Genomic DNA, 23,586 nt, shown 5'->3' on the forward strand with positions numbered 1-23,586 from the left:
AGGTGGTGTTACCAACTTCAGAGCCAATTTCTATTGTACCTCAGCCATAAAACGATTACTTCTAAGCAATGAGCTGAGGTTGTTTAAACACAGTGTACAACAACAGAATATATAAATATATATATAATATGGAGTATGATCTATTCAGATGACCATATTTTTCAATATTACTTTACAAATATTTTGATCAGATAACATCTTGACCATCCATTGCGGCCAAACAGAGCATACTGAATTAATTACATGGGGGGCAATCCATCTGTTACTGAGGGATTAGTGATCAGCAGGTGTGATGCAGCTGATGGCAAAACAAAAAAGGAAGACTGTGCTTCCACCTGGTGCAAATTTGTTGATACTACAGCCAATGCAATGTCAATTACTGTGTAAATAACACAAATACAAATGTAATAGGGCATGTAAAAATGTAGCAACAGGGCATATGATCAAATATTTGAAGAAAGTGAGACAACAAGTGGAAAAGCACAGTAAATACCATCAGAATTTATTAAATAACCCACAAGAATACTATGAACAAGATGCAACTTGCCCTGCCTATGAGTGTGTAGTTATTTGTCTACATGCAATTGTCAGATATTGACTCAGACAGTACAGCGAAATCATTTACAGTCGTTTTTACAGTATATACAGAAGTAGATGAAGACCTTCTACATAAAGCGTACAGAATATTAGGAACGCTTTGCTAATACCAAGTTATATCCTTTTTTTCCCCTAAATCTAGATGTTGCTTACAGACAGACTTACGACCAAGGAGAAGGCAGGGGCCCAGTGTTTTGCTGAAGGAAATTTGACAAGACAAAAGGCTGCAGTGGGAACTGAACCTCGGAACTTCCCTCTTGGGACAGTCTGAAGTTAGACTCTAATTGCTAAAAATCGAAGACAATTCAGTTTCTGACTTTGACTTGGGCTTTCATCTAAAACCGTCCTTCAAGACCAAAGATAATTTAATAGGTGAAATGAATGAAGGATTATAACTTTCACATGGATTCACCTGGCCAGTCTATTTCATGGAAACAGCAGGTGTTTCTAATATTATGTACACTCAGTCAGTACATAGAGCAGTTGGCTTAATAGCCTATTTTTAATTGTCTAAAGGTGGGCTATGATACTGACACTGATTTCTATGCACCACCTACAATATAATCAGTCATTCAGCGGGTTGAAAAGGCCTCCAGTTTACTGGCTCTCTTTGTCCAGGTACTCCAAATTGGGGGCATCCAACCTCTGTTCCTGGTCCCGATTCTTTGTGAACTCCTTCAACATTTCAATGACCTCTCCTTGGTAAACTTCAGGAGTAGGTTGGGCCTCTGCCAGCAAAGACAAGAGAACAGAGATTTAAGACAAGAGAACAGAGATTTAGTCACTAGTCAGATTTTGTCTGACTGGAGACAAGCCTCCGGGCTTTAATAAAGTGTTTGTTCGATCAATCGATCAATCAATCATTTACATAAGCAAGGGACCATTATTGGCCTAAAACATGGTGGTACACATATTAGAGACCAAACTAATGATGGGCATCTAGAGACAATGAATAGAATTCATGTTGACAAAAAAGGAATGGCAAACAATATACAGCGAACCAAAACATAATATATTAGATGTGGGTAATCATAACAAATGTCTGATACGGAAACATGATGCAAGTTAATCTAAATTCCAAACCTTTTTCTGGTAGGTCTCAAATGACATGCATGTACAGCTATGTAATTAAAATGTAAAGTGCTAAACATAGGCCAATACAGTATAATTCTGCATGTCTAATGTCTGCAGGTCTAAATTATATTGACCAAAATATAAGAAGTGTTCCTCTCACCTGTTGCCCAGTAGTAGATGTCCCAATCGTTGCTAGGCTCATTAATCAACCTGTCATATTGCAGCAGCTGGGGCTCTGTCATTGTGTTTAAGTAGCGCTGTGCAAAAAGGCTGCATAGTGTCAGGGGAGACAGAAATGAGAAAATAGCAGATATGACTGACAAGTTGAAAGCTACCAATGAGCTAACTGCTATTGGCGTTGCCGTATACGTTGTACCCGTATTTTGAAGCTGCACAATGATTGTTCACATGAATTAGTAAAAACATAGGCAAACTTTTAACGTTCCAAATTCAAGTCAAAACTTGAAAAGCACAGCGATTTTATGGGGGCAGCGTGTTTGTTTTGACCTGATTGGGATTTTAAACGTTTTATTATCAACACAACTGGCATTTGTTTGCAATAAAAACCTACATTTTCCTGTAAAGGTAATAGATTAATTATTAGTTTAAAAAAAAAACCTGAGTATTATGCAGTTCTCCAACATGCCCCTCTTGCGACTCTGGTATAGCAAGCGTAGTCTCTTGATGTCTATGGACTCTCCTATCTTTTCTTCCCACGGGGGCAAAGGGATCTCTATGAGGTCAGCCTTGTTGTCCTCGGGTGCCTCTCCACGGTAACCACGAGCCGACATCATCCCCGTCACCGCTGGTCTCCATGGTCGTGCCTGGCATGCCACGTTCATGAGCTGACCAGCAATAAACACAAAAGGTGGAAAAAGTACAAATTTTTTTTACTCATGTAAAAGTATCAATACTGCAATGTAGAAAATACTCTGTTATTTTTGTATTTTTTTGTGTATGTATTGGCATCAAAATGTACTTAAAGTACCAAAAGTAGAAGAGAAAAAAAAGTAGAAAGTACTCATTCTGCAGAATGTCCCATATCACAAGTTTTCAAATGTATAAAACTCTTTTGAAAATAGCAGATCTACTGTACTAAGCATCTAAGCATTGTGAGCTTGTAGATCGGCTATTTATATAGGGCTGAAGTGGTTAATGTATGTTTTGTAATAATAATCAAAATCTACAAAGTAATTGAAGTTTTCAAATAATTGTAGTGGAGTAAAAGTACAATATTTGTCTCTCAGATGTAGTGTAGTAGAAGTAAAAGTACCCAAAATGGAAATACTCCAGTAAAGTAAAAAATACCTCAAAACTGTACTTAAGTACAGTACTTGAGTAAATGTACTTGGTTACTTTAACACCACTGCAACAAATACAAAAACACAAAGCACTGGACTGTAAAGTGTCCAGTACTTTGTGGTGGAAAATGTACATGCAAATAAAAACATGTATTACAAATATCTCCTAATATGCGAGACTGGTAGGACTGAAGGAAGCCAAACCAAAATAAGTTTTACTCTTATGTACCTGGTTGTATAAACTATGATTGCTTTGAATGATCTGAGTGTGTTTCTGCTCAACAATAGAGAGGGTGGTGCAGTTTAATTTACCCAGCACATAATGTACTGTAATACAGTTTATACTATAATACAGTAAAAAAAAAAAAAAAAGGCTATGCACATCAGTCAGACAAAGATTGTCAATACACTTGTGAGCATAAAACTACAGGAACACAGAATGTGACAAGTCCAAATTGCTAGCATACAGTATCAACTTTATTTTTTTCTGGAATGGGAGTTTTGTCTTTAGATCATATCTCTGAGATATGTTGTTTATATTATATATGGCAGATGACATAATGCTGAATGTTTAAGCAACAAGGAGACTAAAAATGATGTTATAACTGACCTTCCACAAACAGAACGACAACTCTGACGTTATCAAACAGGGTTGCATAATGTTAGGTGCTGTCCTCTGGTGTCCAATGGTTGAACATACAACTATCTCTCTAGCCCTGTGACAGTCATGGATAAACTTCAACCTGGTGTTTGCAGTCTCCATTTACGGCCCGCACATCTACATAAACGTTCATATTTCAAATATAAAGTGCTTACCCCATGGCCACGGATGTTACAATTCTACTCGGGTTCACAGAAGTACCCGTATATTCCGTAATGTTCAATAAAAAGCATATTAATCTGATCGGTGGCCATTCTTTCCGTATTATCACCATATGTTTTCAACTACGCGACCCTATCGGTTGGGAGGTGTATTGCACTCTGATAATTCTATGAGAAAATGGCCACCGATCGGATTAAAATGCTTTTTATTGAACAATACGGAAGATACAGGTACTTCTGAGGGCCCGTACATAATTTTAACATCCGTGACCATGGAGTACGCACTTTATATTTGAAATCTGAACGTTTATGTAGATGTACGGGCCAAAAGGGGAGAAAGTGCAAACACAATTTTGAAGTTCATCTATGACTATATAGTCATGTATTAGGCCGGGCTAACAACAACGTATCTATCTAGTACTGATGGAAAACAATAACTCAGTTGTAAACAAGCATATCAAGCTAATGACATAGATGCACTACTACTATACCCAACAAACAACACTGCAACATCTTACTTAGCTTTATAGCGCTGTTGACAACACGACTTCTATAACGCTGACTAAACCAACAAGCTTTTATTTACTTACCCTTTTCGCTAAGAGAGACGATAACATTTTAAACGTCTTTCTGGTAAATGCAGCTGTGCTGATGTTTATGTGTATCTTTCTGTACACTGTGGTGGTGTGTACCAAGGTGGCAGAGAATGTCACATACACTCTACACACCAAACAGTGTAATCATTACACAAGTACAAAAGCACACCTCCTCTACGTCAAGGAAGCCGTTCGTCGTATGAAGGTGTCGCGTGCAGAAAATAACCGATCTACAAGCTCACAACCATATAGCTAGCTCGCCGCGCGTTGCGGATGTGACGGGTTGTGCGCTTGTAAATCGGTTATTTTCGTGGCGCAATACCAGTCTTCTAGTCTCGCGAGGGGAGCTGGGTGCTATTGGAATCTTCTCGCGTCGATAACCTCTCCCTCCATCTTCCCAGAGCAGTGTTGCCATGTCTGCTTATGATAAGCGACTATGGGCTTGTTTTTCTGTAAAGTTGCTTCTGAATATTGGTTGCGTTTTTTTGCTTATTTATTTATTTATTTCTGTATCATTGTTTAAACCAGTTCTCAAACATTTGCATGTTAAGGACGCCCAAATTAATGTATTTCTCTGCAGACAGTGACCCCCATCTGATTTTTTTTTCTAATAGCCAATAAAGTGCTCATGTGGCTTCTTTTGGGCTTGTTTTCATAGACATGGCGGCTTATTTCTCTCACAAAATCTGGCAACACTGCTTCCCAGTCGTTATTGGAAGAAAAAAAAACACACTCTCTAAATAATAAATGCCATGTTGGGAACACAAACCCTATAACCATATATATTTCCATGGTATTTTTGATTAATTAGACGATGCCAGACAACTTTGGTAACTAACGTAATGGTTATTATTAGAAATCTAGGAGAAAAAAAAGGCAAATACCCGACACTGGGGTAACGTGTTACCGCCATATTGGTGAGGTCACTGTTCACTGTTCACTTCACTCCAACATAGATGTCTTTTTTTTAAATAATGTTATCAGTTGTAAATCATTTTATGTCCACAAGTCGTATTCAATATGTTTATTTCAGTTAGTTTTTTGCCAACTCTAATTCGCTGCACACAAGATATTAGACCAGAGGAACGCTTATATTCGGCATAGTGTTCCTAGTCGGTAAAATAACACACATGGACCCTATGCAGTGTTGCCATGTCCGCTTATTATAAGCGTTGACTTGTTTTCAAAGTTTAGCTGCTTATTTGGGCTTGTTTCTAAAGTGTAGTTGCTTTTTTGGGCTTGTTTCTAAAGTGTAGTTGCTTATTTGGGCTTGTTTCTAAAGTGTGCTTATTAGGGCTTTTTTCCTAATGTTGTTTAAACCACTGGTTGTCAAACATTTCAAGTCAAGGACCCCCAAATTTATATATATATATATATATATATATATATATATATATATATATATATATATATATATATATATATATAATTATTTTTTATTTGTATATGTATTTTGTGCCAGGGATCCCACATACAAGCTTTTGTAGATTTGAAAATATTCCCAAATTTTCACACGATTTGTCTTTGGAAGTAACAGATCTATAAGCTCACAACGCGTCGCATCGCGACTACATTTGTAGATCGGCTATTTTCAAATAGCCAATGTACAGTAGTTAGAGTTAGTAGGGTTAGAGTGCTCATGTGGCTTCTTTTAGGCTTGTTTTCCTAGACCTGGTTGATAATTTTTCTCGCAGAATCTGGCAACACCGGCCCCTTCGGCTTCGGCTCCTTCCTGTTGCTGCGGACAGTTTACCCGTAGTGTAGCACAATGAGCTCTCTGGGTTAGCAGCAGCAGACCAGTATTCTTATCAACCTTAATTAAAAGCAAACATATACCTGAAAACTTTAATGCATCTCGTTTATTTTCATCCGAAGAAAATACTTAGACATTATTCGCTATGGTATTTGTTTAGTTTTGTTGCCATATTTTGCATCTTTGCATCCTCCATTACATTAGCACAGGAGTCCAGCAGTGGAGGAGGAGGAGGAGGAGGAGGGGGGGTGGAGACGAGACGAGACGCTTCATCGTTGAGCAGTTAACGTTATTTATCATAACATTGATAAAGAAATAGCTAATTAAACTGCATCATCCAGGATCATTGAAGCCCACAGCATCATGGCTGCCACAGGGCCACATGCCATTGATAAGACTTTCGTGGATCTCTATGGCGAGGTTAGTCTGGGGTTTTGACTGATCAGTGGTGGAAAATGTACTCGCATTTTTTTTAAAGTATCAATGCTGCAATGTAGAGTAAAAATCCGGGGGGGGGGGGAATTTACTTGAGTTAAAGTACAAAATGTGTTGGTATCAAAATGTACTTTAAAGTACAAAAGTAAATTGTGCAGAATGTCCCATTTCACAAGTTTTTAAATGTATAAATATTTTGAAAATAGCAGTTCAACAAGCTCACAATGCGTCGCGGCTATTTTCAAATTGCCGAAATGTAAATAGGGATGAATTGGTTAATGTATGTTTTGTAATAATAATGAAAATCTACAACGTAACTAGTAACTAAAGCTTTCAAACAATTGTAGTGGATTAAAAGTACAATACTTGTCTCTGAGATATATAGTGGAGTAGAAATACAGAAAATAGGAAATACTCCAGTAAAGAAAAAAAAAATACCTCAAAAGTGTACTTAAGTACAGTACTTGAATAAATGTACTTAGTTACTTTACACCACTGGGTTTGATCGATTGATTTTATTGGATGCAAATGTAAATACAATATATAAATCAGCACCGATCATTATTACACAAAGTATTTTAAAAAATAAAGCATTTCCAATGTGGTTGGTGATTGATTGGTGTGACTGCGGAGCGAAATCACAGCAATGTACAGAGAAAAATGAAGTGATGCTTTAAAAAGTTAGAAGCATAAGGTACACCTGGTGGCACTATCCCTTGTTATTTACAAATGTGTGATGTAATTGGGATGTTTCAAAAGCCTTGTATAGAAGTTAAATTGCAATGAGCTGAGATGAAATTGTGTTAAATTATTATTTGTGCTATTAAATAATAGATAAATAATATTATTATGATAATAATAATACCAGAGAGCACCTGTGCATAAAAGGATGCATGTCATGTGGCAAATTATACACTTATATTTGAAACACTACTATTGTTACAGTGGAAACTACCATGGTAGAAATCATACTCCCTGCTCTGACAATGTTACTGCTGTGCTCTACAAATATGAGCACGACCTTATTAAAGTGATACTAATAACTGTTGCAAATTTATCCCCCATAGGTTTGTGATTTTGACCAGACAGTTGAGGCAAGTGATCTCTATGATGCAGTTATTACCGGTTCAGTCGGTCAGAAAAAGGAAGTTGCTCCAAAGGTGGTCACCCCTACCCCTAAGGCAGCGACAGCAGCTAAAAAAGAGGATAAATCAGCGGCAGCGCCGCCGATAACAAACAACGACGATGGAAAGAAGCATTCTGTATTTATTGGCAACTTCTCCTGGGTGAGTCATACATATGAAGCCTTGTTACCCAATATTGGTGATTTTACTTCCACATATTTGCCTCATGCTCTCACTTTTATCATTTTCCTCCAGTGGACATCTGATAAAGACCTCGCTAACATGGCCCAAACTCTGGGAGTGAAGGACATCAAAGAAATCAAATTTGCTGAGAACCGAATTAATGGCCAGTCGAGAGGGTGAGAGTTACCAACAGTTGGTCCCAGCTAAATGTTTAATGAATGCTCGCAAATGAAGTTCAGAACCTCACCGCAGTATTATTTGTACTAGAAAATCATAGAACTTTATAAGCAATCTCTAAAAAAAAAATCTGTTAAAAAAAGTGTTAAAACTTTTTTGAGATATAGGAGGAGAGAAAAATGATCTCAAGGCAATCTGATAGATTGCAGTGCCAGGTCTTCCCAAGGCCCGACATCTAGATTGTGGATCTTTAAAAATGGTATTGAATTTCTGTGAAATGGTGTTTAACAGCAATGCATGTTTTCTTTCTTTCACTCTGAAAATAGCTATGCAGAAGTCATATTGTCATCAGAAGATTCATTGTGGAAATTGGTGGAGAAAGTACCAATGTGTAAACTAAACGGGGTGTCTGTAGATTGCCGCATTGCCACTCCCCAAAACATGAAGAAGTTTGAAGCCGTAGCCAATAAATGTAAGAACAATTGAACATATATGTATTTTTTTTAAATAGATGCAGAATTATATACCTTATGTATTCCATTTCCAATGATTGTTGTGCTCTATTTGAAGTACAATTAATGTATTCTTCTCTACAGGTATGCCCCTTCGCCTGGTAAAGGATGACAAGGAATTCGTTTCTGCAGATAAAGTTCCCGTATTATTGTCTCAGTCCAGTCCTCAGCCTGTGCCCCCCATGTATCCACAACACCTCGCTAGCCACCTCCACCCGCCGCCTAACCCTTACTTCAGGCATGTGGCTCCTCCACCCAATCTGCCCCCTCCTCCGTTCCCACCCATGATGCCGTACAGCTCTCCTCCCCCAACGCCACAGTACATGCCCCCACCTCAGCCCCCACCTCAGCCTCCCCAGGTTGCCAGCCAGCCACCGCCCAGTCTTCATATCAATCCAGCGTTCTTTCCCCCGGGTCATGGCAGCCACAGCAGCAGTGATTACGGCCAGCAAATGTGAGATTATTAAACTTGCTTTGTTCTTCACTGGTATCGCAAATCTCAAATAAATAGATAAGCATGTTTACCTGTAACGGATAGTTAAAGGTAGGGTAAGTGATATTTTTGGGTTAAAACAAAAAGTATTTTGTTAAAAGGTTAAAGCACTCTATTCTGATAGTAATCATTGCTATAGAGGGTTTGTTCAGTAACAGGAGTCTCCCCGTCTCTCCAGCTCTTTAATAAACAGAAAATACATTTTCTGGTAGGTGTCAAAATCTCAGCCAATCAGGAGAAAGTACCCATTTTTAAGCTTCATTTTTTATAGTGTTCCAGTTCCAATTTTGCCTGCTCATTTCTTAAGCCTGCTCCAATTTCACTTGTTTAATCTATATCCTGATTGGATAAAATTGGAAATGAAATGAAAATGCATTTTCTGTTTTATAAAGAGCTGGAGAGACAAGGAGATCCTTTTACTGAACAAACACTCTATAGCAATGAGTACTATCAGAATATAGAGCTATTTAACACTTATTTTAACCAAAGAAAATCACTTACCCTACCTTTAAAACCTTGCTAAATCAATTTGCAGCACCAACATCTGGTGGGGATGTCTAATTAAATAAATTGACAACAGTTCTTCACTGTTTTACAGAGACACAGCTCCATCTCAAGATTTGGAGGAGCTAATGAACAGAAATCGAACCATTGCCAGTAGTGCCATCACCAAGGCTGTAACTGGAGCAATGACTGGTAAGACTACAGCCATTCAATTGATGGCACAAGGAGGAAGAGCAACACCTTGATCAAAATATATCCTAATTACTGTGCTATGCGACAGAAAATGTCCCACATTATGTAATCACACAGCCAACTCTTAATATTTATTCATAAATATTCCTAATATCTTGCCATAATAACAGAACCCCAGCAATAGTTGGGGTCCTCGATGAAGGCAAAACGTTGGTGAAGGTGGAACAAAAGAGCAGAGGAAATATTTTTTTTTAAACACCATATCATATTATGGTCTTTCTTTACTCCGTTCCAGATAGTGTACCATCCTGGCATTTTGAGCATTCTTTTAGAAAAAGGCCTGTTAGTGTTAACTATTTTGAATATTCACCAAATATTATTACTGTAGTTAAAGTATATTCCGGTATGTGTTGGCTGTCTTCTGTATTATTCTGCATACTACCAGAAAGTGCTGGTCAGACAGATCATGGTGCTTTTAATATGCAGATTTGAATAATGTGTCAGTAAGGCTTTTCTACATACAAGACTGAGAATGTGAGCTGATATAACAAGCAGGCCGATCAGATATAGAATCCATGAATTTATTCCCACATCAATGTGGTAGTAGTACTCACTATTCTTTTAAATGTATTAATGGAATATAAAATAGGGTGTATTTAAGAAGTCAGAACATATTATTTCAATGTTTTTTTTAAAGTAAGAATGATCACAAATTATACAAAGTGCTTGATTTGTTCAGGAACATTTATTTCGGAACTGTAAAGTAAGTGGTCTGAAGCCATGTCTAGGCTTGGTTCCTGTCCTTGCCAAATAGGAAACACCTGACCAGCTAGATCACAATTAATGTGCACTACTACCAAATTTGATTGGTAGTAGTGATTAGTAGTTGATTTGCTTATGTGATTTGTCACGAATAATAAATATATTATCCCATTGAGGGGTACTATTATTATTATTTATTTATATTTGGGGGGGGGGGGGGGGGGGGGCTTTTTCTGCCTTTATTGATAGGAACAGTAGACTGACAGGAAATGGGGAGCGAGATGGGGGGGGTGACACGCAGCAAAGGTCGTCGGGATCGGGAGTCAAACCCGCGACACACTGTCAGGCTGGATTGCCAGCGTAGGTGCCCAGACGGTTACGCCAACCGTCTCGGCCGAGGGGTATTATTTTTGACATCTGTGAATAAAAGTTAAGCTTTTGCCAAGTGTATCATGAAGGAAATACTGTACCAACATACTTGCCAGCTGTTTAGATTTGAATCCTTGATGATTTCTACCAATCCTATCTGAATTTCTTATTTAACGTTTATTTATTTAACATTACCCAGGTGCCTCATCGAGCAGGGATCACAACATAAAATACACTAAAAACATAAAGCAATACACGAAATACGTAAAATATATTAATACAAACTCAAGTTAAACACCTGCAGACCTTGGTTTTTAAAGGTAGTGTAAGTGATACTTTTTGGTTAAAACGATATTTATATTTGTGAAAAGCTTAAAGCTCTATATTCAGATAGTGATTATCGCTATGAGTATAAACAAAAAGGATTTCCAAATAAGTACTGCTTGCCAAAAAGGTGTGAAAATGCAGACTTAAAAAGAAAAGAATTCCAAGGCACTCCGTCTCACGTGAAAAAATGTATAATTTATTAAGAGCAAGGCAAATGAATATGACCGACGCGTTTCGACTTAGAAGGTCTTCATCATAGTCTCATAGACCCTGAGATCTGATGGTGAAATCAAAGAAGAGGACTCGCACACTGTCAGAAAAAAAAAATTGCTCTTAATTTAACAACGTTTCGGTCGTTAGACCTTCATCAGGAAAGACAATTATTTCTAAAATTAAAACAAAACTTCATCTTCAGATTTAGTTTTTTCGCTAGGTTACCAATTTCAGTTTTAAAAGTAAGCTTTTAAATATTGTCCCATCAGCAGTAATGGCGTTGGTAACAGCAGGGTGTGAGCCTCATCTAAAGAAAAGCATGACTTTAGTTTTGTCTGAGATTAAAAACGCTTCTTTGTTTTCTTTGTTTTTTCACACAATTGAAGAAATGTTTTGATGTGTCTATTTTGTTAATGCAGGAGACTTGCGGTTGGCCATGGAGACTCTTCTGACTGCCATTTCAGTTATTAAACAGTCCAGAGTGTACAGTGATGAACGCTGCCAGACCTTGCTTACCTCTCTCAAAGATTGCCTAGTTTCCATCCAGGGCAACTACAACACCAGGTTTTTTAAGAAGTTTATTTCTGGACTCCCATACTGATGCATTTTGTTGTCCATTCAAATTGGTATTGCTTTGACTGCTTAGACTACTTATTGTAACACATATACCAAAGCAGAACATACAGTTGGTATAAATATTCATGTCTATTTCACCCCAGTGTGTAATTAAGATATATCATTTTTCTGTAGAAACAGCCATCGTCCTCAGGAAAGCGAGAGAGAGCCGGACAGAGACCGCAACAGAGAGAGAGATTGGGACAGAGACCGGGAAAGAGGGAGAGATTGGGACAGAGAGAGAGACTGGGACAGAGGGCGAGAACGTGACAGAGATTCCTCTGAATCTCGTAGACGCAGAGAACGTTCCTGGAGTGGAGAGGAGGACAGAGACCGTATGCGGGATCGGGAGAGCCAGAGGCATACAAGTAGAGATCACAGAGACCGATACCGCTAGCTAGGTAAGCTTTCTCCACATTGTTATATAAAAAACTTTCTATTTGAATCTAAATCATCATCATCTATACATTTTATTGTGGTGAACCCCATGTCTATTAAATGTATGTCTTCTTCCACCTGCTCAAACTTAAACAATGCCCTTTAGAATTCTTTGCACCCTTGGTAAAAACTTTAAAAGGTTGTAAAAGTTCAGCAGCACAAGTAAACACATAAGTATTATACAGTATATGCTATATTCCATACTTACAGGTATAACATGTTGTTGGATGTGTCGGTTGTGGTTTGTAAACACAACTTTAAAAGTTGTCTCTGGCTCAACGACACCAATAGCACCCACCAGAGCAGTGTAAAGCGAGAGTGGCAACAACTCTTCGTTCCAATGGAACACATGTTACAGCAATTTCCTGATTCTGGAGCCTCTCAATAGTTCCCATAATCTCTAGCAGTGTAGTAGAGCTGTGATAGAATAGACTGTTTGTGGTGCACTTTTAAAAGGTAAGATGTTTAAAGAATCAGATTGTATATTATCATCACACCTGAATCAATTTAACATGTATCTGGTTTTCTGGAACTATCTGAGGTCTATGTGATCAAGCATTTTGGACTGCCGTTGTCGCTGCTCTCTTTACATTGCTCTAGTGTACACCATCTGCCCAAAGGTTGATGCTCAGAAACATCCTGAACAAAGTAAAATAAGAACATACAGGCAGAATGAAAGGTCTCTGTAGATACAGACACGCCACACACTCCTAGTGGGTCATAAGTGATGATTGAGAGGGATTATTTTTGTATGAGTCTACATTGTTTTTTAGGAAACATCCTACTCATTATCCCTTTTTTTAAATGAAGAGCATTGTTAACATTAACGACTTACTCAAGTCCTGAGTAGTTCTGAACAAGCAATATGAAGGCATTTTAGCCTTGCTATTGTATGTTTCACAAAGCATCTGTCTTACTTGCTCCTGACTTTTAGCCCTGTTAGTGGCAGGGCTCTTAAGGATGGCATGGTCTCAAAAATGATCTCTCAAAAAGTACTGGCTGGATTGCCATGGAATTTGCTGTGGACCTTCTTGTTCCTCAGAGGATGAACCCTACTGATTTTGGTGACCCCATTGCCTTTCCTCTAGTACCACCCATAAGCCAAATTATGCACTTGCATACAAAGATATCTCAAACTGTAATGATCGGATTGCCATGAAACTTGCTGAGCACATTTATGCATTTGAGTAACCCCATGACCTTGCCTCTAGCACCAACTTCAAGCTAAAATGACAATTTTGCACACAAGATAATCTGATAATCTAAATGGGCTGACTGCAGAATTAACGCTACCACTGAGCAGCACAGCCTCTAGGGGCCGCTAACGGGGCTTTTAGACTCTTTAAGTGTTTTGTACTATTCTATTTCTACAGCAGTGATATTACAATTTAGTTTTTATGTATATTGATGTTCGTACATTAATCACTGGCGTGCTATGTAAAAGTGAAACAAATACTTAATCGATCACCAGAAAATGTATTGAAGTATTATTATTTTTCGATTGAATAATCATTTTAGTGATGTATAATGTAAATATTTCTGATATGTTGTATTTACAACTTCACCAAAATGAGAATGCTTATATTGTTCCATATTATAAAAGGAAAAAATATTTGTTTTGACTGCTGGATAAACATTTATTAACAGATTCATCTTTCATGAAGATAATGTAGCTGCAGCCTATTGCTAAGTAAAGCAATAGAGCACTGAAGTCTGACGTAATTTACACATCCTACCTGGGTCGCGATCCCCCCCGTTCTGAATTCCCATAGACGTGTTTAATATCGCGTCAAATAAGAACTTCGTTCCAAAAATAAACAAATGACCCCGGCGATTTTACTCTTATGATATGAAGCATCAACTGACGGTGAGAAAATAATAATGTCCTTCCGCCGAATTAGTAAGATTTCCGCCAATAACAGACTGTATCAAATATGAGTGACTGACTATCATAAACGATACAGAGCCTCCTCCCTGACAATTTCGCCAAGACAGTTTGTTTATTTTTGGACCCCAATTCTTATATGAGACGATTCTATGATGACACAATGTTATTCTCCATAGAGAAATTACTTTATGAATCAGGGGATGAACGAGTGACGACAGGACTTCTGTACTCTATAAGCTTCACATAACATACTCGTAGAATTTAAAAAATAAAGCACTGAAAAATGCCAGTAAACCTTCTAAGTAATTACTGCTCTTTAGTTGACTTTTTTTGCCTGGTATAGATTAACCTTTTAAAAGCCCCCCATGGCCTCCATGACCAGGTCTCTTTTGGAAATAAGCAGAGAAAGCAGGATTTGATTTCCACACCATTCTGTGCAGGTATCTGGAATTACAGAGGAGAAATTGATGGTGAGATTGGCAGAAAATCACTAAACCTACCACACTCTTGTTCCATAGCCATCTCTAAGGACACCTGGCCTACAAACACTTTTGTGATTTAACGAATGTTTTGTTTTGTTTTTCCATACCTGCATGGACAGCAGATCATGTACATGTATACATGTAGATGTTTTCATTCTTTTTGTATACTGTAAATATTTGATCAATAAACATGTTATCTGAAAACGTAATTGTTGCCTAATTTCTTCTTTGAATGCTTCATGTTTTTCTTGACATAAATGCATATACATGAACATATACAGTGTTTGTACATATTTGTCAAAAAGGAAACATCAAAACGTAAAGGTCCCTAGAACTAGGGGTGATCAGGCTTTCGCTGTCCAAGCTCCTAGACTTTGGAACGCCCTATCCGAGGCTATTCGACGAGCGGACTCTTATCTTTAATCACTTCTAAAAACATACCGTATATGTTCCGAAAAGCATTCATGTAAATGATTTTTTTATTTTTATTGCTCATTTTCTTCTTCTTTTCTTTATATGGTAAAATTGTTTAAATTGTATTAGCTTATTTTAACTTGTATTTTAGCATCCTCCTACAATTGTGGAGTTATTTTGCTATTTTAATGTGTAGATTGTCCCATTTTTTGTGCAGCACTTTCTAAAGTGCTATATAAATAAACATATTTTAAAAAAAGCTCTAGAGCTTATTTCCATTGTGGTCCTTGATTGTATATGTGTGTAGGCTGAGTGTTTTGTGTGGTTGCAGACATGCATAAAAAAGTCAAATACATTCATACAATTACCAATGTACTAGACCAGGGGTCTTCAACAGGGGTCTGGGACCCCTAGTGGGTCCTCAGAATTACTACAAGGGGGGTGCAAAATCTTAGTGTGATTTTATTTTATTTTTTACACTTGAACCCTAGCATCCCAATTCTGAGGAGAACTTTAGCCAAAAATAGCAGATCTACAAGCTCACCAGTTGTGACGTAGATCGTCTATTTTCTGCAAAGGTTTGGTTTAGAGGGAAAAAATAGTAGACCAAGTACAGAGTGAAAGGTCAAGTTTACTGAGCATTGACGGTTTAAGTGGTTAAATGTCTGAAAATACACATATGAATCCAACATCAGTGTTGTATTGCTGATTTGGTATGTTGCACTTTATTTTAATGACGTAACGTGCACGTCGCTTAACACCTACACTACAGGTCACACAATGGACAATTGATATGCATCTAGGCTCAATCCTATGTTAATTCATGCTGGTGTGACAACCGGCGGTCGGCAGCCTGTTAACTTTGTTGAGGTGTGAATTTAAAGTTGTTTTAAATCTATGCATGTGCGTGCTCCTGTTGAAATAGGTTCCTGCACGGCGTGCAAGGCCGTCCCATGAGCAATGCACCCTGTCCAACATACACTGATGATAGTGTTGTCAAACAAGTCTACGAAGCTATCTATGAAAAAGTTAAATCTGCAACACAGTTTTATACAATATGTAGTGGGGGTCCCTGCTTCATCTCTCAGCTAAGGGGTCCTTGGCCTGAAAAACATTGAAGACCCCTGTACTAGACTACTGAAATAGCAAAAACATAACCGAAACCTCAACTAATGGTTATAGGTACAGCTGCTTTTCAGTCAACTCTTTATAGAGGACTTTGAGCTAATCCCCGTAAGGCTTACACTTACCTTATTGAAAAGTAATTGACTAGATCTTTGTGGATGACCTTATTTACAATCCTATGGACCATATATAATTTAATGTAATACTATCCTCCACTCTGAGGCCACTTGAGGATACAATTTGGAGGAAGATGTGTAATCAGATGGAGTTTAAGGATAAACCTGATTTTTTTTTTTTTTTTTTTAGGTCTGTAGCTTCTCTTAAGGGACCTTTTGGGGTGTTAGTGTACCAGGATTTATAGGTGTAATTGCCAAGATCACTTCTCTCTACAATAATGGACATTCTCGCTAGAAATGTTACTTTTTTATTTATCTGGTTCAAGATGTTTAGTGCCATACTCTCCATATACGTTATTGTCTAATATGCAGCCTAAATAAGTAACATTGTAGTTGTCTAACTTTAAAGGCACTACCACTTGGAACACAGGGGACTTACTGTATTTAGTTTGGCATTAGACCCACATTTCTTAATTTCAAATTTCAGCTAACAAGTTAGTAAGCTAGTTTCTGAAACAAATTATATACATTAGATTGGGACCAGACCATAATAAGTATTTATCCTAATCAATCATGACCATAATTGTATTGGTCTGGCTGCTCTGGCATCACAGTGAGGGCTCAAAATTATGGAATTTCCCCACCAATATTTCAAAAGGAAATAGTCAATTTACTAATTTAAAGTAAAATACAAATAGATAATCTAAACCACATAATAATTACAGAAGGTAATCTGATTTGAAACTCTGGTTATATTTGACTGATTTTAGAAAAGCTCAGAATTGGGACAGAATGTCAAACACCTTACTAATGCCACTGTCACCTCCAGAAACTCAACACAAGCAAGACCAAGAAGCTGGTTGTGGATCACTGCTAGAGCAAAGAGGTCCCCAGCCCCATCCATGGCACCAACAAGTTCCTGGGCATACACCTGAACTGGATGGGCCAGAGCAAACTGTTCTTCCTGGGGCGGCTCAGGTCCTTTGGCGTGTGCAACGAGATTCAGATGTTCCATCTGTCTGTTGTGGCCGGTGTCCTCTGCATTTCCCTACTGGGGAGGTTACATCAACAAAGGACAGAAACAGACTGAACAAGCTCTTGGAGAAGGCAGGCGCTGCCATTGGTGCGAAACAGGATTGTATGGAGGTGGTGGCAGAGGTGAGTACAAGGAGGAAAGCTGGTGGCTGTCATGGCTAACCACTCCAGAAGGAAATAGTAGGGCAGCTTTGTACCGGCTGTGCATGCAGATTCACCCACCACCACAATAGAGGGTGAAATTATTCATTATTATTATTCAAGCTTTTTCTTTTCAAAACAATGCAGAAAGATGCTTTGGACTATTTAAATTCCAGTGGGGTTTTACTGATTCATTGCACTGATCACTCATTTTGGACTATAGTTTGCTAAACTAAAAAATCCTGGCTCCATTAAATATATTTGACAGTTTATTTATTTAAGTTTGTATATGTATTATATCAATGTTTTATTCCTCAATATCGGACCCAAAAATATGCTCAGGCTCTTCTTTAGACCTGCACACTACTATTATACACTAATGGGGGGAAAAAAATACATCATGGATCGTACGCAAGGATTTAATTTGAAAGCTTTATTAAAAAAAAGAGTCTAGTAAGATCAACTAAAGCATGTCAAATGTATTCACTGTGGTCAACTTTATATCTCCATACTCTCTTCTAGAGGCTGTCAGTCTGCCCAAGTCCATTGCATTTGAGTCCATCCTCGACAGTTCTCGAAAACGGCTTCATCAAACATTACTTCTCCAAGGGAGCATAATTCAACAGCTTCTCAATAAGATCCACGTGAGCCAGAAGCATTCTCCGACAACAGTACCTCTTCAAACCCAGTGCATCAAGGGCATCACTGCAATGGGGGACAAAGAAATTGATTTTTTAAAGGAAATAAATGATGGAGCAGCACATGACATGGACCGACCAAGCAGGTAGGTATACATCTGTACATAAACACCTCACCCCTCAGTGTACTCCGCTTGAAGTAATCCAAGGTATGCCTCCCACTTGTTTCCCACGATCTTCCCACAGGTGAAGCATCTAATTGGGATGATCATAATGGAATCTCCTGGAACAATAGCACAACATCAGATATTGATGAGAATCACTTTTCAGTTGGTTATGTCAAAATGTCACGGTTGGCTATGTTGTGTAAAGCCTGATTTATACTTCATGTGTCAAAGTATAAATTAGGCATAATGTTCATGGCTAAATTAGGCATAATGTTCATGGCTCTATAATAACATTAGCATGATTCAGGGTTTGAGTGGGTTTGAGTTACTGTAGCCATGTGGGAGCTGAGCTTGTTATCCAGAGCTCATCTCATATACTGTATATTGAGTGTATTCTGTGCTTGGACATTTCACAATTAAGGTCCAATATTTCTACGAAACCTTATGGCTAGCCAGTCATTATGGGCATAAACAAGAAGTTTAAGGGTAGTTAAATATTTAGGTCTGATAATTATATACTGTGCATGTTCAAATCATGTATATTTTACACTTCTCACCGTTTTGGTGAAAATTTGTTTAAGTTTAAGTTTTTTTTGTTGCAATTAAGTGCCCTCTGTTCCTGTATCCCTGCGCTCCCATGACATCTGTGTTGCCAACAACCATTTTAACCACAATCAATGCAAGTAATTGGTATTATGGACCAGGACCACAATGGAAACAAGCACCCTGGGACTTTTTGTGTTATCCTTTTAGCATAAGCTTTGACTGTACCACCTGTACCGTTAACAAACCTGCTAACAAGTATTCAATCAATATTTAGTTACCTAAATACACAAGAAAGAAACGTTCTGTTGCGTGTACTGTAGTCACCGTATTTTGTTCCTGTTTTCAGTGGTGGATGAAGTACTCTAATGTTTTACTTAAGTAAAAGTATAAATACTGCAATGTAGAAATACTCTGTTAAAAGTCCGGAATTTAAAAGTACAAAAGTATTGGTGCCAAAAGTAGAAAGTACCCATTATGCAGAATAGAATGTCCCATTTTGCAAGTTTTCAAATATATAACAATCTTTTGCAGATAGCAGATCTACACGCTCACAATGTATAGATCTACTATTTTCCAATGGCCGAAATGTATATAGGGTTGAAGTCGTTAATGTATGTTTGGTAATAATAATGAAAATCTACAAAGAAAAGTAGTAACTAAAGTTTTCAAATAATTGTAGTGGGAGTAAAAGTACAACATTTGCCTCTGAGATGTAGTGGAGTAGAAGTAAAAGTACTGAAAATTGGAAATACTCCAGTAAAGTAAAAAATACCTCAGAATTGTCAGTGAAGTACTTGAGTAAATGTACTTATTTAACACCCATGCAATATTGCAATATCGCGGGTAGTTTCGGGTTCATGCCATCTTTCTCACTCATCATCAAGCTATGTATCTCTCTAACGATATGATAACTATTTTAATGTGACGTCACTGTTTGGGTAATATTATATGAGCTCATGTGAACAGCCTAAGTATAAATTAGGTTTATCTGTTACAAATGTGCTTATTAACCAAACGCATAGAACGCCACTTATAGTGGCTAACTGGCTAACGCTAATTCACGTGTAGAACTAGAATAGAAAGAGGTCCCATAAAAATAACGTTAACCGATGTAATGCGTTATGTTGTTGTTAGCTTATCTAGCTGTACCATCGTTAGCAAATATGTGCCATTGTTTAAGATGTTAAAAAGCAAGCGTTTAAAGTTAACATTACATCTATAAAGCATTGTAGCTTAACTTGAGGTTAGCTAACAGCTATACTGTACAGGCAGGCATATTACTTTGACCATCAACAACAATCAAATGAATGTCTTACTCACAGTCAACACAGAACTAGGTACGTGGTGTCAAGTAGTTAGTTAGAAGATAAGTGGGAAAGATCTGCAAGACTGAAGACTTATGTTATGTTTAGTTTAGTTTCAATAGCGTGGGTCTTGTTTCAGGGGTTGCCATCCAGCTTTTTCTTCATATAATTATGGGCAGTGTTGCCATGTTTTGCGAGAGAAATAAGCAACCAGGTCCATGAAAGACGAGCCCAAAATAAGCGACATGGATTTGATTGAATACTTTATTAGCACTAGCAGTTTGCAAAAAAAGGCACAGGAAAGTACAGTTAAATACAAGGTCTGTATTATAATGGGTTATAATATATCGCCTAGACCAAGAGCACTTTAAATCCATATACAGATCTGATCTGCTATTTTAAAAAACATTGGAAAAAAAATTGTAATATTTTAAAGCATTTTAACAACACAAATCTGGTTTGGGGGTCCCTGGCATAAAATGTTTTCAGGTGGGGGTCCGCAGACAAATACATCTTAATTTGGGGGTTCTTGACATGAAAATGTTTGAGAACCACTGGTTTAAACAACATTATGGAACAAGCCCAAATAACACTTTAGGAACAAGCCCACAAAAAACGCAAACCGCAACTACCAATATTTACAAGCTGAAGCAACTTTACAGAAAAACAAGCCCAAAGTCGCGTATAATAAGCGGACATGGCAACGCACCTACTAGGGTTTATTGGCGGTTGGCAAACATATTTGTGCATTACCGCCACCTACTTGTCGTGATTGAAAGCCTGTGTCACCCATAATACCCATATAACTAAATACATAACTTAAACAAAATTACAAATAAAAAACTGTCAAAAAAAAAAAATGTGTCTGTCAAATTGGTCACTCTAAAGATACACTAAATCATACCGCTCTTCAATTAAATTCTCAATGAGTTGTCTTCTTTAATAATTCACACTCTCTACAGTTCATCATCACATGTTCCTCTGTTTCTTCCTCCCCACAATGATTGCATCTCCCTGTGTTGTTTCCCAATAATGTACAGTGACCCATTTAATCCTGTGAGCCCAAATCTGAGCCTTCCTGCTCCCCTCACCTCTCCTACTTTCCTCTGAATTCTATAAAACCATCTTCCCTTCCTCTCCTCCTCCCACCTCTTCTGCATTGTAAATGTGTTGTAAAGTAACTAAGTACATTTACTCAAGTACTGTATCTTTTCTGGAGTATTTCCAATTTCAGTACTTTTACTTCTTCTCCACTACATCTCAGAGGCAAATATTATGCTTTTACTCCCCTACAATCATTTGACAACATTAGTAGCTATAGACGATCTACAAGCTCAGTGAGCACTCATGCTCAGTAATTATTTTAGTGTGAATTACTGCACCCTTCCCATTCTGTCAGATTATTCCTCATCGTCTCTCTTATAACAGTAGTGCAGATATATAATTAATCACCAGAGGTTATGATCAGTATTTTGTGCATTTAATATAATTTGTATTCAGTGGAACCAATAATGACACATAAGCAATCACATCATGATCAAGATGACAAAACAAGGTCGAACACTCTTTGTAATCTTTAATCGGAATCATCTTTTTTGGCACATCACAGGTTTTCAGGTTTAAAACAGTGGGTGACTTTTGTTTTTGTATATATATATATATATATTTATTTATTTTTGTTCAAGGTTTTTTTATTTTATATTTTCACATACAGGTCTATAACAAAAGGCATACAAAAACAGTGAATGTATGTTACCCCTCCCACTGTTTTTGTATATTTATGTGATGACATGTCTAACATGCGCTTACAGACTGTCGACCCTGTTATCAATACTGAATTCAAGTACATTAACATTCACACTGCTGTTGTATTTTCTTTCATAGGCTCACTGATTGTTGCCACACTTTAGCTACTGCTTTATTATTTTTATGTAATTTTGGACAGACATGGGGGCCACAGTCAGTTACATTCCCATTCTTATGTATTTGTGTTCCCAGTCTGGCCCAAACAAAAATAATTGACACATGGCAGCATCCTTTATCATTGCGCTTGATTGATTGATTGAAATTTTTATTAGGCAAAAGAATGTAAAACAACACAGTTACATTTATAATGCTTTTGTCTAAAAGGTCCGGCCAAAAAAGTCCTTGCGGACTTGTTTCCGTTGGGGTCCTTGAATTAATTTCATAGACATATATAGTAGCAACCAAACAGTTCAAAAATCAACATGAAAATACAGATAATACAGAAAAAATACCACTATGTACAAAACAAGCAAGGGAAGCATGGAAAAATTAAAATTATATACAAAAAAAGCATGAGGAAATACAAAATATGTACAAAAAAGAGGAGGGGGGGGTCGTCTGTCTACAGGGAAACTGGTACTAGCTCCTCTTTCGGCCTCCAGAAAGATGAGTTTTTAGGGCTGTTTTGAATGAGCCCAGCGAACTGCATTTTTTGAGGGATGGGGTTAGACTATTCCATTCCTTGGTGGCTGTGCTATAGAAGGAGAATTTGCCCATGTTTGTTTTATGGGTGGGTGGTACCAGATTGTTGTTTACGCTCCCTCTAGTTTCGTGGCTGTGGGTGTCACTAACTTTTTCGAGGTATTTATACAGATATGCGGGTATAGCGGGCATTTCGGGCAAATCTGCAATTTTGAAGACCAGACCCATTTTTAGTTGTTTAACCCTGTCTTCCACCCTGAGCCAGCCTAGGCTGGCAAAGGGTCATGGGCCCCAGTCCGAGAAGTAGTCGGATCAGTTTGTTTTGGGAGGTTTGAAGCTTAGTCTTCAGTGACACTGAGGTGTTGGAGTACCAAGAGGAGCTAGCATAGTCAAAAAGGGGCTGAATCAGGGCCCCTGAGAGGGTCCTGAGGGCCTGAGGGTTGACAAAAGAGGAAACTCTGCCCATAAATCTGGTTCTCTGGTTTACTCCTTTGACCACCTTTGTTGCCATGCTTTCACCTGTCAGGTATTTGTCAAGAATACATCCCAAATAGGTAATCTCTTCTTTGCTAGTGATGATTGTGTCATCGACTTTGACCTTGAAGTCATTTACCTTCATTTTACTGAGGGAATGTTTGGTCCCAAATAGGATGGATTCAGTTTTCCCAAGGTGTAGAGACAGTTTGTTATCGGTAAGCCAGGTACGGATTTTTGAGAGTTCAGAGCTGAGAGCTTCCTCAACTTGCAACTTGTCCTCACCCGAGATCAGGAGTGCCGAGTCATCAGCGAACAGGA

At 37.9% G+C, this 23,586-nt stretch overlaps 3 protein-coding genes across 8 annotated transcripts; 1 reads left to right on the plus strand and 2 right to left on the minus strand.

Moving 5' to 3' along the window:
- Nucleotides 1-478: 478 nt before the first annotated feature.
- Nucleotides 479-4,559, minus strand: sdhaf2 (succinate dehydrogenase complex assembly factor 2). The gene is made up of 4 exons (XM_080436501.1): nucleotides 4,385-4,559; nucleotides 2,290-2,516; nucleotides 1,832-1,941; nucleotides 479-1,325 (listed from the first exon to the last, which is right to left on the minus strand). Exons 1-4 carry the CDS (start codon nucleotides 4,409-4,411, stop codon nucleotides 1,195-1,197), a joined length of 495 nt encoding a protein of 164 aa, XP_080292627.1. The 5' UTR covers nucleotides 4,412-4,559; the 3' UTR covers nucleotides 479-1,194.
- Nucleotides 4,560-6,144: 1,585 nt separating this feature from the next.
- On the plus strand, nucleotides 6,145-17,763 carry LOC308089959 (cleavage and polyadenylation specificity factor subunit 7-like). Of its 6 annotated transcripts, none has more exons than XM_080434950.1 (9): nucleotides 6,145-6,563; nucleotides 7,646-7,864; nucleotides 7,958-8,061; nucleotides 8,389-8,534; nucleotides 8,659-9,028; nucleotides 9,666-9,763; nucleotides 11,854-11,998; nucleotides 12,185-12,450; nucleotides 17,342-17,763. In XM_080434950.1, exons 1-8 carry the CDS (start codon nucleotides 6,507-6,509, stop codon nucleotides 12,444-12,446), a joined length of 1,401 nt encoding a protein of 466 aa, XP_080291076.1. In that variant the 5' UTR covers nucleotides 6,145-6,506; the 3' UTR covers nucleotides 12,447-12,450; nucleotides 17,342-17,763. The 6 variants fall into 6 exon arrangements, with proteins under 6 accessions (XP_080291076.1, XP_080291074.1, XP_080291075.1 ...); XM_080434948.1 differs by lacking the exon at nucleotides 17,342-17,763 and adding an exon at nucleotides 12,698-15,066; XM_080434949.1 differs by lacking the exon at nucleotides 17,342-17,763 and adding an exon at nucleotides 14,758-15,066.
- A 343-nt stretch (nucleotides 17,764-18,106) lies between these two features.
- LOC308090740 (DNA-directed RNA polymerases I, II, and III subunit RPABC5) lies at nucleotides 18,107-20,525 on the minus strand. Its single transcript, XM_080436004.1, has 3 exons — nucleotides 20,360-20,525; nucleotides 18,504-18,609; nucleotides 18,107-18,393 (listed from the first exon to the last, which is right to left on the minus strand). Exons 2-3 carry the CDS (start codon nucleotides 18,596-18,598, stop codon nucleotides 18,285-18,287), a joined length of 204 nt encoding a protein of 67 aa, XP_080292130.1. The 5' UTR covers nucleotides 18,599-18,609; nucleotides 20,360-20,525; the 3' UTR covers nucleotides 18,107-18,284.
- Nucleotides 20,526-23,586: the final 3,061 nt, after the last annotated feature.

Source organism: Gymnoscopelus braueri (assembly GCF_963280865.1).
Source record: "Gymnoscopelus braueri genome assembly, chromosome: 1".
Classification (NCBI taxonomy): Eukaryota; Metazoa; Chordata; class Actinopteri; order Myctophiformes; family Myctophidae; genus Gymnoscopelus; species Gymnoscopelus braueri.